Source organism: Myxocyprinus asiaticus, chromosome 2, assembly GCF_019703515.2.
Source record: "Myxocyprinus asiaticus isolate MX2 ecotype Aquarium Trade chromosome 2, UBuf_Myxa_2, whole genome shotgun sequence".
NCBI classification, from domain to species: domain Eukaryota; kingdom Metazoa; phylum Chordata; class Actinopteri; order Cypriniformes; family Catostomidae; genus Myxocyprinus; species Myxocyprinus asiaticus.
Genome location: NC_059345.1, coordinates 64,812,550 through 64,827,775, shown reverse-complemented (window position 1 = coordinate 64,827,775; position 15,226 = coordinate 64,812,550). Strand labels below are relative to the sequence as shown.

The following is a 15,226-nucleotide window of genomic DNA, read 5'->3' as shown; positions in this document are numbered from 1 at the left end:
TCAAGGTGTTGCCTTGGCCTCCAAATTCCCCAGATCTCAATTTGGTTGAGCATTAGTGGGATGTGCTGGACCAACAAGTCAGATCCATGGAGGCTCCACCTCGCAACTTACAGGACTTGAAGGAACTACTGCGAATGTCTTGGTACCAGATACCACAGGACACCTTCAGGGATCGGCACTGTTTTGGTGGCACATGGAGGACCAACAGCATATTAGGCAGGTGGTCATAGTGTTTTGACTCATCAGTGTATGTGGCTGCACAAGAATGATAAAATATATAAAGCATCAATTTCACACCTCATGTGAGGTTTTGCTTTTCAGTTTGTTGCATTAGTGCTAAAAAGCTTCCTGGCTTTGTAAGTGAAAAGAGCGACAAAAAATGAAATTGCACAACAGGTCCTTTCTTTCCAACTAAAATCACATGAATGCACACCTCATCACACTCTATTTATGACTTCCGACCTCGTAAGTACAAACTTCTCAGGAGGACTTGAATGCTGCATTACCATGGTAACGCCATAGTTCTTTTATTATTTTTGTTGGGCTATTATCTTTTTCCTCTTTCATCTCTGATGCTTCACACTAACCATGTCGCCCTTTGTCCAACTGACACTTTCTATAGAAAACGACTTCCATTTAATTTATTTTTAAATTTATTTTATGTTATTTTTCTATATTCTATCATTTAGGACAAAAATTTCGGATGACCAGATGAGAACCTTTACATTTGTGAGCAAAAGGAAAAGAGGCTCGAGCCTTTAATACCCAAAATATAGATGAAAGCCTTTTTCGCTGCAGGCATTCATTAAATTGTGTGTATGTTTGTGTGCCTCACCGGGTCGTCAAAGAGCTCCATGACAAATGTGGCAACACTGCCATTGATGCCGATGAAGAGGTTTATGCAGGTGAGAACTACATACGCTGTGCTGGGAACACTGAACAAGAAGGAGGCAGGATACATCATTGGAGTGATTGACCAACTGCAATAAACACACAGCATAAACACACTTAAACACAAAAGCTCTCAAACACACGTCTCTTAATCGCAAAAGTTATCGCAAGCCCTTTCGACATTTAATCATGTGCAGGACATGAATTATAAATATCTGTAATTAAATTTTCAGTATTTAAAATTATAATTTTTGATATCAGCAATGGAATTATTTATTTTTAATTTTTGATATCATTAATTCCATTTGCACATGTAAAAACTAGTAAAAACATATAGATCTCTGAAATTAATATTGCCACTAGTGAAAAACAAATTCCACACTCCAAAAATGAGCAATTTTACTAGTTGTCATTCAATTGTTGATATCAGGAATGGACTTGTATCAGCAACAGTGTAATTATTGATTTAAAAAATTATCATTTTTACTAGTAAGAAGTACATAGTTGATATGTCTATTTGGAATATCAACTAGAAATAAATAAATTATAGATATATGTTATTGCGTTTTGAATGTGAAACATTGTGAAATTATACTAGTGGAAATGGAGTTACAGATATTAGTAATTATGTTTTTTACTAGTTGAAATTCCATTTTTTATATCAAAAATTGATATTTCTGCAAATCATGTCATTTTTGATATCAAGAATTAACAATTAATCTCTTAAAAGAACATCAAAAACAGTCTTAAAAACACAGAACACAAATGTTCTTAACCGAAACGCACAACACAAAAGCTCATAAAAGAACATCAAAAACAGTCTTAGAAACACAAAACTAACACTCTTAAACAAAAACACAACATTAACACTCTTAAGCACAACACAAAAGCTCTTAAATGGGTCATGACATACTTTTTTTTTAATAATTTTATTATCTTCTCTGAGGTCCACTGATAATGTTAGTAAAGTTTTTTTGCACCCAAAATATCATAATTTAGTAATAATATATGATACGTTTTTGAGTTCTGAACCTCTGTCTGAAATGCCTGGTTTTGGCCTTAGCACCTCCTTAAAACTTCAACTTTAACGCCCACTGTTATGATTGGCTAACATTGTGTAGCCCCTCAAATACAGCCATATTTGAAACTCAATCAGAAGAGAATGAACAACCCCACAACATTATAAAACTACATTTCAGGGTTTACACATAATGCACATCCAACACATTGCATCTAAATATTTTAAACTGTTCACTTACTGTAAGCACAGCAACACTATTAACTATCAAACAGTTAAGACATATGAAATATTCATGAATGAAACTGTTTACTAATGGTTTTGCAATCGGGTCCAAGTGTTTTTATCTGCCCCATCCTTCAATAAAAGTTCCTTTGCAAAGCTTGAATCGTGTTATGACTGGTTCACAAGCAATCCACGATGATATGAGCCGGAAAAAAACCCCGCATATACATAGTCCAAAGCAGTATGAACAAGACACGCACACACATACTGTACAGTATCATCATGCACTGAGGTGCACATCGCCGCAAACGCATTAAAACGGTCATAGACGTCCATCTAGTGCACGTTTACATACATCGACAATTAAAAATAGCATAGATGGGCGTGAGAACATACCCATGATGCTGAAGGAAACAGGGGCTGTTTTTCAGAGTTGTAATTTGACACCGTGTCTTTTAAAAGCAGCATGAGATACATGACAACGGTCAAAGATGTCTGTCTAGTGCATGTTATATACAAAAATAATTCAAAATATTTCAGTTGGGTCCCCTCTGGTGTTCAGGAATAGTGAGGCCACAGTAGGCCTTGTTTGTCCTTCTCTCTCAGTTTATGAATTGAGCACCAGTGGGCGGAGTGAAGGGTGCAATGATTTTAAGTAGGCGTTGATGTTTTTTTTCGCTGTAGAGGCGGTTATGAATTAATGGGCCACCTAGTGATGTAGGGAAGTTGCGGAAGTAGAGAACGAGGCATTTTTGCAGCTTGGTTTCAATAAATGATTTTATTGCATTGAGGATTAAGTTTTGAGTCCTGAAATTGACAGTATGTTTATATAGTAGAATGACCTCTTATATGTTGAAATATCAAGGAAAATTTGATTCCTCATGGCATGACCCCTTTAAAAACACACAATACAAACTTTCTAAGACAAAAAACATGCAACACAAATGCCCTTAACCAGAAACACACAACACGCTCTTCAAACACAAAAACACAACACAAACACTCCTAAATGCAAAAATGCAATACGCATGCAAACACACAAGTCAAACGCTCATAGATGCAAACACACAACACAAACTCAACAACTTCTAGGCACAAGCTCGCAAATGCGCACACAGACAAAATAAAACAACAGATCCGGGATTAGCACAAGTTTGCCTCTTTACACAAATGGACACACTCACCCGTACAGCACCAGCAGCAGTATGAGGGCAGGCAGGTTTGGTGGAGAGACGTACGCTTTTGTTTGGAAACACAGGAAGATGATAATGACGATGACACTCGGGACCACGTAATTACACTGAAACACACACACACAGACAAAAACAAACAGAATCAGAATCAAACTCTGAGGACAAAACATGCACACACTATTGAAGGTGAAGTGTGTCATTTCAGCACCACTTGCATCTGACTGTAATTAATTAATCTAATATGAATTAATCTCACTGTTATCCTCTATACACACACACACACACACACACACACACACATTATCCTGTCTTTATTAGCGGAGCACTCTACACTGAAAATGTATCATATGAGAGATGTGTCTCGCTGTCTAGAAGTTTGGAATTCAGTGTTAAATTGATAGAGTTTTAATTAGCTATCTCAGTTGCTCTTTTTAGTTCTCCTCTCGTCCTTCCATTTTCCATCCATCTTTTTGAGCAGAAGGGTCTCGCACGTCATGGAAATCTGCTGCGCTTCCTGCTGTGAGCGAGAGACTCCCGCGATCTCACTGACAGGACGTTAACATGCGCCGAGAACATTACACTGTATAATGAGCTTAAACTCACAGCAGAGATCAATGTTTAGAATGGTTTCTCTTTCAGTAAATCTAGATAATACTGTTAATATATAACACTGAGTTAATTATTTATGCTATCCCATTAACCATACCCCTGCCCCTAACTCTCACACAAATCTTTTGCATTATATTTTCATTAAGACACTATTTAGTATCTTTATTAAGATGTAAGCAGTTGACTGGTCCCCACAATGTAGGTAAATCTTGACACACACACACACACACACACACACACACACACACACACACACACACACACAGGGTTAATTGTGTTTTGATTTGGGCGGTTGTTTGTGGGTGTACCATGTCCCAGGTGAAGTTGGCGAGCCAGTATATGGTTGGATTTACACCGCTCACAAACTGCAGGTGTTTGGCTTTACTGACGCGCTCCTGGATGAGGAAGAGGACGAAGCTTGCAGGGATGAAGGACATGGCAAAGATCACGCAGATGGCCACCACCACGTCCGTAGAGGTTGACGCACTTGACAAAAAGAGATTGCAAATGATGTGAGTGAAGGTTAATGGTGAATTTACATATGGTCTTTATTTGCTTGTGGTGAAGTCACAAAAACCCAACATGGCAACCATAGTTTAGTTCAAGGACTGAAAATGTTCCAAGGAACAAAAACCGAAAAAGAACAGATTTTTTTTGCAGATCGAAACCGAAAACATGAACAAATTTCATTTCCATTGTTGTGAAAACGTTATTTTTAAATATAACAGGATAATTTCATTCCAATAATTTTTTTCATGAAACCAAAGTCTAAATTGTTTATTATTTTTGGAATTACACCACTCAACTCTATATAATTACTACATATATATGCACGGTTAATCCAGATACTGTACAAGGAAAAATACTGAGGTAAAAAGTGCATTTCTCAGTTGTTTCCAAGTCCTCACTAATTTATTGTTAGATATTATGCAATAATAAAGATTTGATGTGGCCGTGTTCTGACTGAGAAGCAGATATGTAAATTTTGGGGATATATTTAAAATTAGGATAAAATAATAGTTATTTTAAAAAGGCTACTGTATACTTTGCTTGTTATGATTCATATGCTGATAATTCTTCCACATGGTAAAAAATGATATGTCCCTTATTTTGAGTGTTTTCCCAGACCAGGTCCTTTTTTTTTCTTTTTCTTGAGAGATCTGATAACACTGCAAACCTTATCAAAGATTACTGTCAATTTAAAATAAGAACGTTATTAACCATTCTTTAATTTTGTTCTAACCAGATACCAATTGGAAAGAAGGCAGCGAAACGCTGGAACCTGAATGAAAAAATACAGTTTTTAGTACCTGGTTTAGTTACCATAGTTACTACAGTTGTTGTTTTCTACTGGGGATCTCTTTTAAGCAGTGTTCGAAGTCACGTCATTTATAATTTTTTTATTAGGGGCCAAGCCCCTGTTGCATCCGTTAGTTTTCTATATTATTCTTCTTCTTCTATGGTAGCCCTATGAACCGTACATAGGAAAATGAGGAAATTTGGCATACTGGTAGGGGAGGGCATGAAAAGCCCTTATACCAAATTTGGGGTCCCTAGGTCATACTCTATAGCGCCACCACCAGTTAAAAAATGCACTTTTCTTTTGTATGTATCTTTTGAACCGTTTGTCCTAGAGACACCATTCATTTTTTGTCTTTTTACTCTCCTCTTGATAATTCAAATTTTCATTAAAACTCTGCCCATTACAGCTGCTGCCATCTTGGATTATGCATTTACAGTTTAAACTTTTCACGTCCTTAAACTTTGTCCAATTTGTCCAAACGATGGCTCAAAATAATCTCCAGACAAAGCCGCACATAAATGTTTTTCCAATCTGTTCATTTTAAACGCTTTGTCTGATCTGAATGAAAATTGGAAGGGGTCTTCCACATCATGTCCTGAGTGTACCTGAGCAGTTTGGAGACAGCGCCAAAATTTGCATTCATTTTAAACAAAACTTTAATGTGTCACTGCTTCCTTTTTGTAAGTCTTCTGAAACTGGCAGAGAGACATTTCTAAATTAATTTATTATAATTTTTTATTATTTAAAACCTGCTGCTCTCAGCTTGGAATGTATCTTTGGTACTTTTGAGCTGTGTCAACTGAATGACCCAGTGGTTAACACATTGGAACACAGGTCAAAAGGTTGTAAGTTTGAGTCCAGGAAAGAGCAGTTTTAAAATGTGTACATCTGTTGATCTCCGAGTCGTCATATTGACTCAGGAATTAAGCAATTAAGTACAGTCTACACTGCAGACTGTACTTTATAAAAGTACCTGTAACAATAAACAGAACTGGCCAAACAGATAAGTACACTCTCTGAGTGATGATTGATGACACCTTGTGCTAACACATAGAGTCTACTGAAGGAAAGAGGGAGGTACAACAAGAGCAAGAAAAAAAGAGATCAAACAAGCAAACACTGCAACAATTGAATCTGTCTTACTGTCACACAGTCTTAGATGTACATCCACTGCAAATAAAATATGCTCTTGAACAACAAATTAAATGTCTCAATATCTCATGGGAGAACGCTTGAAAATACTCAAAATACAACATTGCCATGTTATATTATTATAAGTTACTTTGGTTTTGTTTTTGTTTTTTTATATGTGTGCAAAAGTTTGGGAGTTAATAGAGCTTTAGCTCCATTTAGTGTTTTAGTGATTTTGTGTTATTAAAATTTTTTTTTATTATTATTATTTAAAGTCACCTTTATGGTGATTAGTGTTGTCTTTGGTTAGGCACTTGAACCTTATTCTGTAATGAGTAAGTTCTCTTCTAGTTGGTGCAATCATGTTGCAACAAAACATGTTCAGTTGCACAGTGATGGGAAAGGAAAAAATGAGCAGAAAGCAGGTTATGCACATTGTGAAAAGAAGTGTGATGCTCAGAATGCATTGAGCGTAAGATAATTGTACATAAAATCAATGATACATTGATCATGGCAATATATGCGGTTCATGTGGAAGAGGAGTTACTGCAAGTTGAGCAGATTCTGCCATTGAAGGATGTAACAACCTCTTATAAAAAAACACTTTTTGCATAGATATACACACAGACTCACCCTCATAAGGAGGCCCACAGAAAAGTAAAGAGAAATGTTTTTCCTTTGTGACCTTGACCTGCATGGACGACTTTCACTGCTGCACACCATCCCCATGTGTTACTGCAGTGACCTCTGATAGAGAAGAATATTCTGACAGATAGTCCCACTCTTCTACAGTCCAGACTATTAGAGCTTCAGCTCAGATAATCTTGTGTGCTAATGCAGAACTGCAAGCATTACTCACAGTAGAGGACATACAAGTAGCTCAAACAAGGATCACAACTAGCTCCTGGGAACACAAATCTCACCCTTGGTAATTAAAAATAGACCTTTGTCATAACATAAAATGACATTAAGATTTAATACAACTTGAAACATAACCATAACCCACAATTACTTTTAAATGTTAATTAATAACACCCCCACACAGTCCCAAAACTTCTATGAATGAAACAACATAATGACATCAGCAACACTAAATAGAGACAAACCTCAATTAATTCTCAGTAAATAACTTTTGCACACATGAAAAATAAACATCCTCACGATATACTGAAACATTGTTGTCTAATAACATATTGTACAGTATTTGCAGTTGATGTACATCTAAGGCTGTGTGACAGTAAGCCTCAATTGTTGATTATTCTTTATGACATCACAGCACAGAAACTTCTGCTCTTGTCAAAGCAGGTCTATAAAAGGTCACACAGGGTGCTGCGAAGCCACTTCAGATTTGAAGACAGATCGAGGATGAAGCAGTGAGAAACATTTAAAAAGAATCATTACAGACTCAAAGGTAATGTTTAAAACTTGCAGTTCAGATGTCCCTCAGAATTTAGGTTTAGTCACGACAACTCACACATAATGTGGGTAGGACAAGTACAAAGACTTGCTACTGCTAAAATATACACAGACATACTGTGTTAGCATGTGGACATGCTGCTGCTGCACAATTAGACAAATACAATTTCCATTTAGCAGATCTAGACCAGTGATGCTGGTGTGGAGGAGGGTTTCAGAGAAAAAATCTCGCAGCATTCTGCAGTGAAACAGGCTTACCTGCAAACCTGATCAATTTAAATGTTAGACTAAGAGAGAGTAAGCAAGTTGATTGGCTAATTGATTACATGTTTAAGGACCTATCAGCTTACACATCGCATGTGAGCGAGCCAATTGGCTAACAGATAAACAGTTAAAAAACATACATTAATCATTTGTTTAAATTAATTTATTGGTTTATAATAGTAGGCTTTGGCCAAAATAAAATCACAGATAATTTTTGTGTTGTCTTCTAATTCAGTCTAATCACCAAATTTCTGGCTGGATGGCACGGTAAAACCAAAAAGTTTATGATCTTTGAACGGCAATACAATCAAGTATCTTTGAAAATTGAGATGCCTGAATGACTGAAACTTTCAAATCTCAAACCACACAACTTCAGGAGGGACACCAAAAAGGTTTTCTGAAAGAAATAAGAGGCTTCACAAGAGAAATCCACCTCACGCATGACATTCTGGGAAATCTGGACAGCTTCTTTCATGTTTCCTTATTTCACACACCCTGCAGTTTCACTTTAATACATTCAACCTGTCTCTCTCTTTTCTCAAACACTTTCGCAGACTTTTGAGTGAGACTTGGTACAATACACACACGCACACATTTTCAGACAGCGAATGCATCTCATATTTGAAAGAAATTCTATTTAACGAACACAAACACACCTAAAATAGCAACGTTTGTATAAATATTAGGGCTGTTGATTTAACAAGTTAAATGATGTTAATTGCGTTTAATTATACAAAAAATAACGCATAAAAAAATTTACGCAATTAATCACGTACCCGGACCGTCTCGGTCAGCCACAACATTTAAACCACCAGCCTAATATTGTGTAGGTCCCCCTCGTGATGCCAAAACAGCGCCAACCCGCATCTCAGAATAACATTCTGAGATTATATTCTTCTCACCACAATTGTAAAGAGCGGTTATCTGAGTTACCATAGACTTTGTCAGTTCGAATCAATCTGGCCATTCTCTGTTGACCTCTCTCATCAACAAGGCATTTCCGTCCACAGAACTGCCGCTCACTGGTTGTGTTTTGTTTTTTGCACCATTCGAAGTAAATTCTAGAGTCTGCGTGAAAATCCCAGGAGATCAGCGGTTACAGAAATAATCAAACCAGACTGTCTGGCACCAACAATCATCCATCCGTTTATCTAATCAGCCAATTGTGTGGCAGCAGTGCAGTGCATAAAATCATGCAGATACGGGTCAGGAGCTTCAGTTAATGTTCACATCAACCATCAGAATTGGGAACAATGTATTCTCAGTGATTTGTTATTTGCCAGATGGGCTGGTTTGAGTATTTCTGTAACTGCTGAAGCCTAAGGGCCATTGGCTTTCCTTTTGAAGCGAAATATTCTGTTTATTGATGTTGTTTATTACTATATTTCGATTTAGTTATATACAGAAAGGTGTTGTCTAGTTTATTAGTGTATATTAAGTATAATCACCCTATTTGTTTAACCCTTACAAAGTATACAAAGTATTAGTATCCCTATTGTAACTTTGGTTTTACTATAGTAATACTGTAGTAACTATGGTTAATTTTTTGGTTACTATTGTTTTATAGCAAATACCATGGTTAAACTTTGGTTAAAGTATGGTTAAACTATATATTTTTGTACATATATGTATTGGTGGAACATGTCCATAGTTAACGTGATGAACTTTAGTTAATGTGCCGTTTTTGCGCGCATGATGATGTGTTTGTGTACAGTGTTGTGTAGTACTCACATTGCTGCAAATGAGAGCTGTTCTTTAGTGAGATTCAGCGGATGGTTGAATGTCGTAATGCCATATTCTTCTGGTCGGCGTCCCGCGGGCAGATTCCCTCTAAGAATTCCGTTACTGGCCACATTCAGGAACGACACGAGTGAATGCCAACCCTGATTATAGAACCAGACCTACACACACACAAACACGGTATTTGTACTGTACACATACATTTTGAGAAAATGTGAATAAAAATAAAATAATACAGACTTTTAAAAGACACTTTTTTAGATTTAAGTTGACATTAGATTTGTCCCCAGGTTATGCATCAACCCTTTTACCATCATAATACTTCCTTCCTTATTCAAATAAAGTATTATTCCAAAACCAGTCTAGGGTGTTATCTGATTACAAAGTAATTATATTACAGCAAAGTTATTAGATTACAAAAAGTAGTGTAACAACATTTTCCATTCTTGTAATCAGATTACAGTTATTGACATTAAGTTGAAATATGTTCATATATATATATATATATATATATATATATATATATATATATATATATACAGTATATATATATATATAAGCAATATCACACGAGCAAGAGTGCTATATGGCCCTACATCAGCACTGCTGTGATTCGGCTGCAGGCAAGAGGTCGCAGGCCATCGGCTTTGTTTGATGGCTTGTGGCCATCCATCTTCCTTTTGATCACATTCCCAGCACCCCCTGATCATCACCGATCCTCCACCAAATTTCACAGTGGATGTGAGACACTGTGGCTTGTAGGCCTCCAGGTCTCCGATGACCAGGTGGAGGATTGGTGATGATCTGGGGGTGCTTCAGCAAGGCTGGAATCCTTTGTGAAGGATGCATGAATCAAGTCACGTACAAGGTTATCCTGCAAGACTTGCTTCCTTCTGCTCTGACAATGTTCCCCAACTCAGAGGATTGGATTTCCAGCAGGACAATGTTCCATGCCACAGAGCCAGGTCAATCAAGGTGTGGATGGAGAACCACCGGATCAAGACCCTGTGATGGCCAACCCAATATCCAGACCTGAACCCCATTGAAAACCTCTGAAATGTGATCAAGAGGAAGATGGATGGCCACAAGCCATCAAACAAAGCCGAGCTGCTTGAATTTGTGCACCAGGAGTGGCATATAGTCACCCAACAGCAGTGTAAAAGACTGGTAGAGAGCATGCCAAGATGCATGAAAGCTTTGATTGAAAATCAGGGTTATTCCACTAAATACTGATTTCTGAGCTCTTCCTAAGTTAAAATATTAGTATCGTGTTGTTTAAAAATGAATATGAGCTTGTTTTCTTTGCATTATTCGAGGTCTGAAAATACTTAATCTGTTTTGTTATTTTGATCAGTTGTCATTTTCTGTAAATAAATGCTCTAAATGACAATAATTTTTTTTGGAATTTGGGAGAAATGTTGTCAGTACTTTATAGAATAAAACAAAAATGTTAATTTTACTCAAACACATAAATATAAATAGTAAATCCAGAGAAACTGATAATTTTGCAGTGGTCTCTTATATTTTTTCTGTGAAAACTGTTCATGGTAAGAAAGAAACGTGTGTTGCTGAGTGTGTATGCCTTGTATGCAACAATTAACAAGGAGGAAATGTAAACATTATTTTTAACTTGTTGAGCGGGAAAGTGTTTTAGACAGTAACATAAAAGTAAGGTTATTAGTTATGTGGTTACTTTTAAAACAAATTAATCATTAGATCCTAGAAATATCATGGCTTTAAGTACTTGCACTATGCAACTTTGTGCTCTCTAGCAACACCTGTGGTTGAAATGTAAAATTGCAAGCAATTTTCGGAATAACACTTTACGTCAGTCGTGTTTTGGCACTGCTCTGCTGGCGGATCAATGTCATGATTTGAGTTTACCTGGACATCGCTGGGAGATATTCAGAGCTGGTCATAACGGGTATTTTCATGTTGATATTGTTTTATAAGAGTAAACATTTCAAACTGAAATATTACTTGCTTTGATGAAGATAAAAAACACTCTTATTTAGATAATTTGAATTAATGAATTTTACACTTATATTGCTTTTCTGACACTATACTCAAAGCGCTTTTACATAGAGGACAGGGGACTCAATCACCAGTTACCAGTATATTTTAACATGATTATTCAAGTGTTTTATCTACTATTAATGTTTGTATTGTACTACACTTATCAGGTTAAAAGGTGAAACTCATGATATGGCTGATACGAGTTCAATGTTAGACTTTATTTTTATTATATTATATGGTACAGCCTCAGTTGACAATGCAAGTGAACCATAATACTACAATAGTATGTCTATGCAATGCAGACAACAACATCCTAAACTAAAAACATAAAACAAAACCCCAAGATATTATGTTCAAAAGTTGATGTACCTTGGTAAACAGGTGTAGTATATATATATATATATATGTGTGTGTGTGTGTGTGTGTGTGTGTGTGTGTGTGTAAAATTATACTAATATACAGTATAATATAAAATAAATGACTATAAAGTAAATATGAAGTACTTACCTTTACATTGTCTCTGGTGCCCAGCTCCACTAGTAACATCTGAATATTTTGGAATATTTCATCTGTAAGGTTACTCTGTAGAGATGTGAGGAGAGATAGTGATGAATCAATGTGTATGTGCTATTGTTAGTTGCATGACAGTAATTGATTTTATTATACTACAGCTTTTGCTGTTTATACAAGTAACCGTCAACCAGTATTTTTTGTCACATTGCACTGCGCGCACAACTTTACAGTCGAGCGAACTGAGGTAATTATCAAATGCTCACCTCACTCTATCTCTCTCATATAAAGCATTGGGAATTCTAATTCATATTAGGCCATGTCCACACTAATACGTTTTCATTTGAAAAACGCATGAATTTCTCTACGTTTTGGCCTTCCGTCCACACAGAGACAGCGTTTTTTTCCAGCAAAAACTGAGATTTTCGAAAACGCTCTCCCAAGTGGATACATTTGAAAACGCTGTCTTTGCGTTGTAGTGTGGATAGGGAAAGCTGAGATATTCCAAAACAATTACCTATTTGTTGTCATGTGATCCAAAACAATCAAGATGGCGGCCTATACTGTAGCTGCGTTGTTGTGATAGCTATCCACTTTGATAGAGTTGTTAAATTGCCACATACAATGAAGTCTTGGCCACAAAAAAGCTGTTTTAATCAAACTGGCATACATTAAAGGGGTAGTTCACCCAAAAATTTTAATTCTCTCATCATTTACTCACCCTCATGCCATCTCAGATGTGTATGACTTACTTTCATTTGCAGAACACAAACAAAGATTTTTAAAAGAATGTTTCAGCTCTGCAGTTTGCATGTTTCAGGTCCATACGATGCAAGTGAATGGTGGCCAGAACTTGAAACTCAAAAAAGCACAAAAAGGCAGCATGAAAGTAATCCAAATGACTCCTGTGGTTTAATCCATGTCTTCAGAAGAGATATGATAGGTATGGATGAGAAACAGATCAATATTTAAGTAATTTTTTACTATAAATCTCCAATTTCAAACAACCCTCTAATGCGCATTCACGAGACGTCTTATTTTGTTTTTGGCAATTTGCATTCATCGTGCATATTTTTTGTTTTATTCTTTTTATTTTTTCTCCCCTTTACTCCCCAATTTGGAATGCCCTATTCCCAAATGTACTCTAAGTCCTCGTGGTGGTGTAATGACTCGCCTCAATCCAGGTGGCGGAGGACAAATCTCAGTTGCCTCCGCGTCTGAGACCATCAATCCGCACATCTTATCACGTGGCTTGTTGAGCGCGTTACCGCAGAGACGTAGCACGTGTGGAGGCTTCACGCTATTCTCCGCGGCATCCACGCACAACTCACAACGCGCCCCACCGAGACCGAGAACCACATTATAGAGACCATGAGGAGGTTAACCCAACGTGACTCTACCCACCCTAGCAACCAGGCCAAATGGTTGCTTAGGAGACCTGACTGGAGTCACTCAACACGCCCTGGATTTGAACTTGCAACTCCAGGTGTGGTAGTCAGCGTCTTTACTTTACTTTACCCAGGCACCTCATCATGCATATTGCCACCTGCTGGGTTGTTGTGCAAATATAATTTATTCATTCGTTTCCTTTCCTTTATCCCTCCCTTTTATTTCTTTCTCCTCCCTGCCCAATAGGTGGTGATATGCATGAAGAATGCAAATCGCTAAAAAAAAAAAACAGAAGTAGAAGAACTCTCGTGAACGCACATAGGAGGGCTTTTGAAAGTGGAGATTTATAATTGTATACTTCACAGTTTTTGCAGCTTGAAAGTTCTGGTCACCATTCACTTGCATTGTATGGACCTACATAGCTGAAATATTCTTCTAAATATCTTTGTTTGTGTTCAGCAGAAGAAAGAAAGTCATCCACATCTGAGATGGCATGAGGGTGAGTAAATGATGAGAGAATTAAAATTTTTGGGTGAACTATCCCTTTAATGTATGCCAGTTTGATTTGATTTTATATACACAAAAGCATATATATATATATTAATTTTTTTATTTGATATAAATGCTAATGTTTACTGCTCCCTAGGTGACATATTAAATACAAGACGGACACAAACTACCTTGCTCAAACACACACATTCACACAGAGGGTGTGCCAAAAGTTCTCAGGTGCTCATGTGAATGAGAGGGAATGGAGGGCACATTACATCCGTCCATCAAAGAGCTAATCAGCATTAAATCCCTATTAGACTGAGCAGATCCTGGCACACTGCCCAAGACACCCTTGCTTGTGCTATACAAGCCGTACTGCACATTCAAGTCTGAATAATTCCAGCAGTATTCCCAAACTTTACAACCAGTGAATTTCCTTGACTCCTCCATGGCCTTTCCACTCATTTGTGATTGCTGGAAAAAGATGTTTAAAAAATAATTCAAATTCAGACTGATTCGAGCAGTATCTAGCTAAGGAAATATTTTAGAGCAAAGCATAATTTGAAAATGTATATAAAGCATATTGAAGATTATATTAATTTCCATGATTTTCTAGGCCTGAAAATCACAGTAAAGTACCCCGATATTCCATGACTGTAGGGACTCCGTTTCAGATATATCATGTAAAAATAAATATATTAATTAATTAATGAAATTAAATTATTTGGTTTTACTTAATTCAGTTGTGGGCATTGGTTCCACACAATGAAATTGAGTTTATTTGATATGAAATTAAAATGTAGGCTCTATTCAAATACTTGGTGTAGTGGAAACCTGAAAGAATTGAGCTAAACTAACTTAAATTTTATCTGTTCAAACAGCTTTATGCTAGCTAGCATATATACACCGATGAGCCAAAACATTATGATCACCTGCTGTTAATATGCTGTTGGTCCTCTGTGCACTGCCAAAAAAGTAGGTGTGGGTGAGAAACAGATCAATATTTAAGTACATTTTTGCTAGAAATTC

The 15,226-nt window shown here is 36.7% G+C and overlaps 1 protein-coding gene across 1 annotated transcript in view; it reads right to left on the bottom strand.

Annotated features, from left to right (window-relative positions):
• The window catches only part of LOC127456485 (phospholipid-transporting ATPase ABCA1), a 221,481-nt gene that overhangs the window by 52,397 nt on the left and 153,858 nt on the right, over positions 1-15,226 (bottom strand). Inside the window, exons 35-39 of the mRNA XM_051725006.1 lie at positions 12,314-12,388; positions 9,782-9,951; positions 4,245-4,422; positions 3,319-3,434; positions 836-980 (exon numbers count right to left, since the gene is read on the bottom strand). Coding sequence (XP_051580966.1) covers positions 836-980; positions 3,319-3,434; positions 4,245-4,422; positions 9,782-9,951; positions 12,314-12,388 — 684 coding nt within the window. The remainder of the gene's footprint in view (positions 1-835; positions 981-3,318; positions 3,435-4,244; positions 4,423-9,781; positions 9,952-12,313; positions 12,389-15,226) is intronic.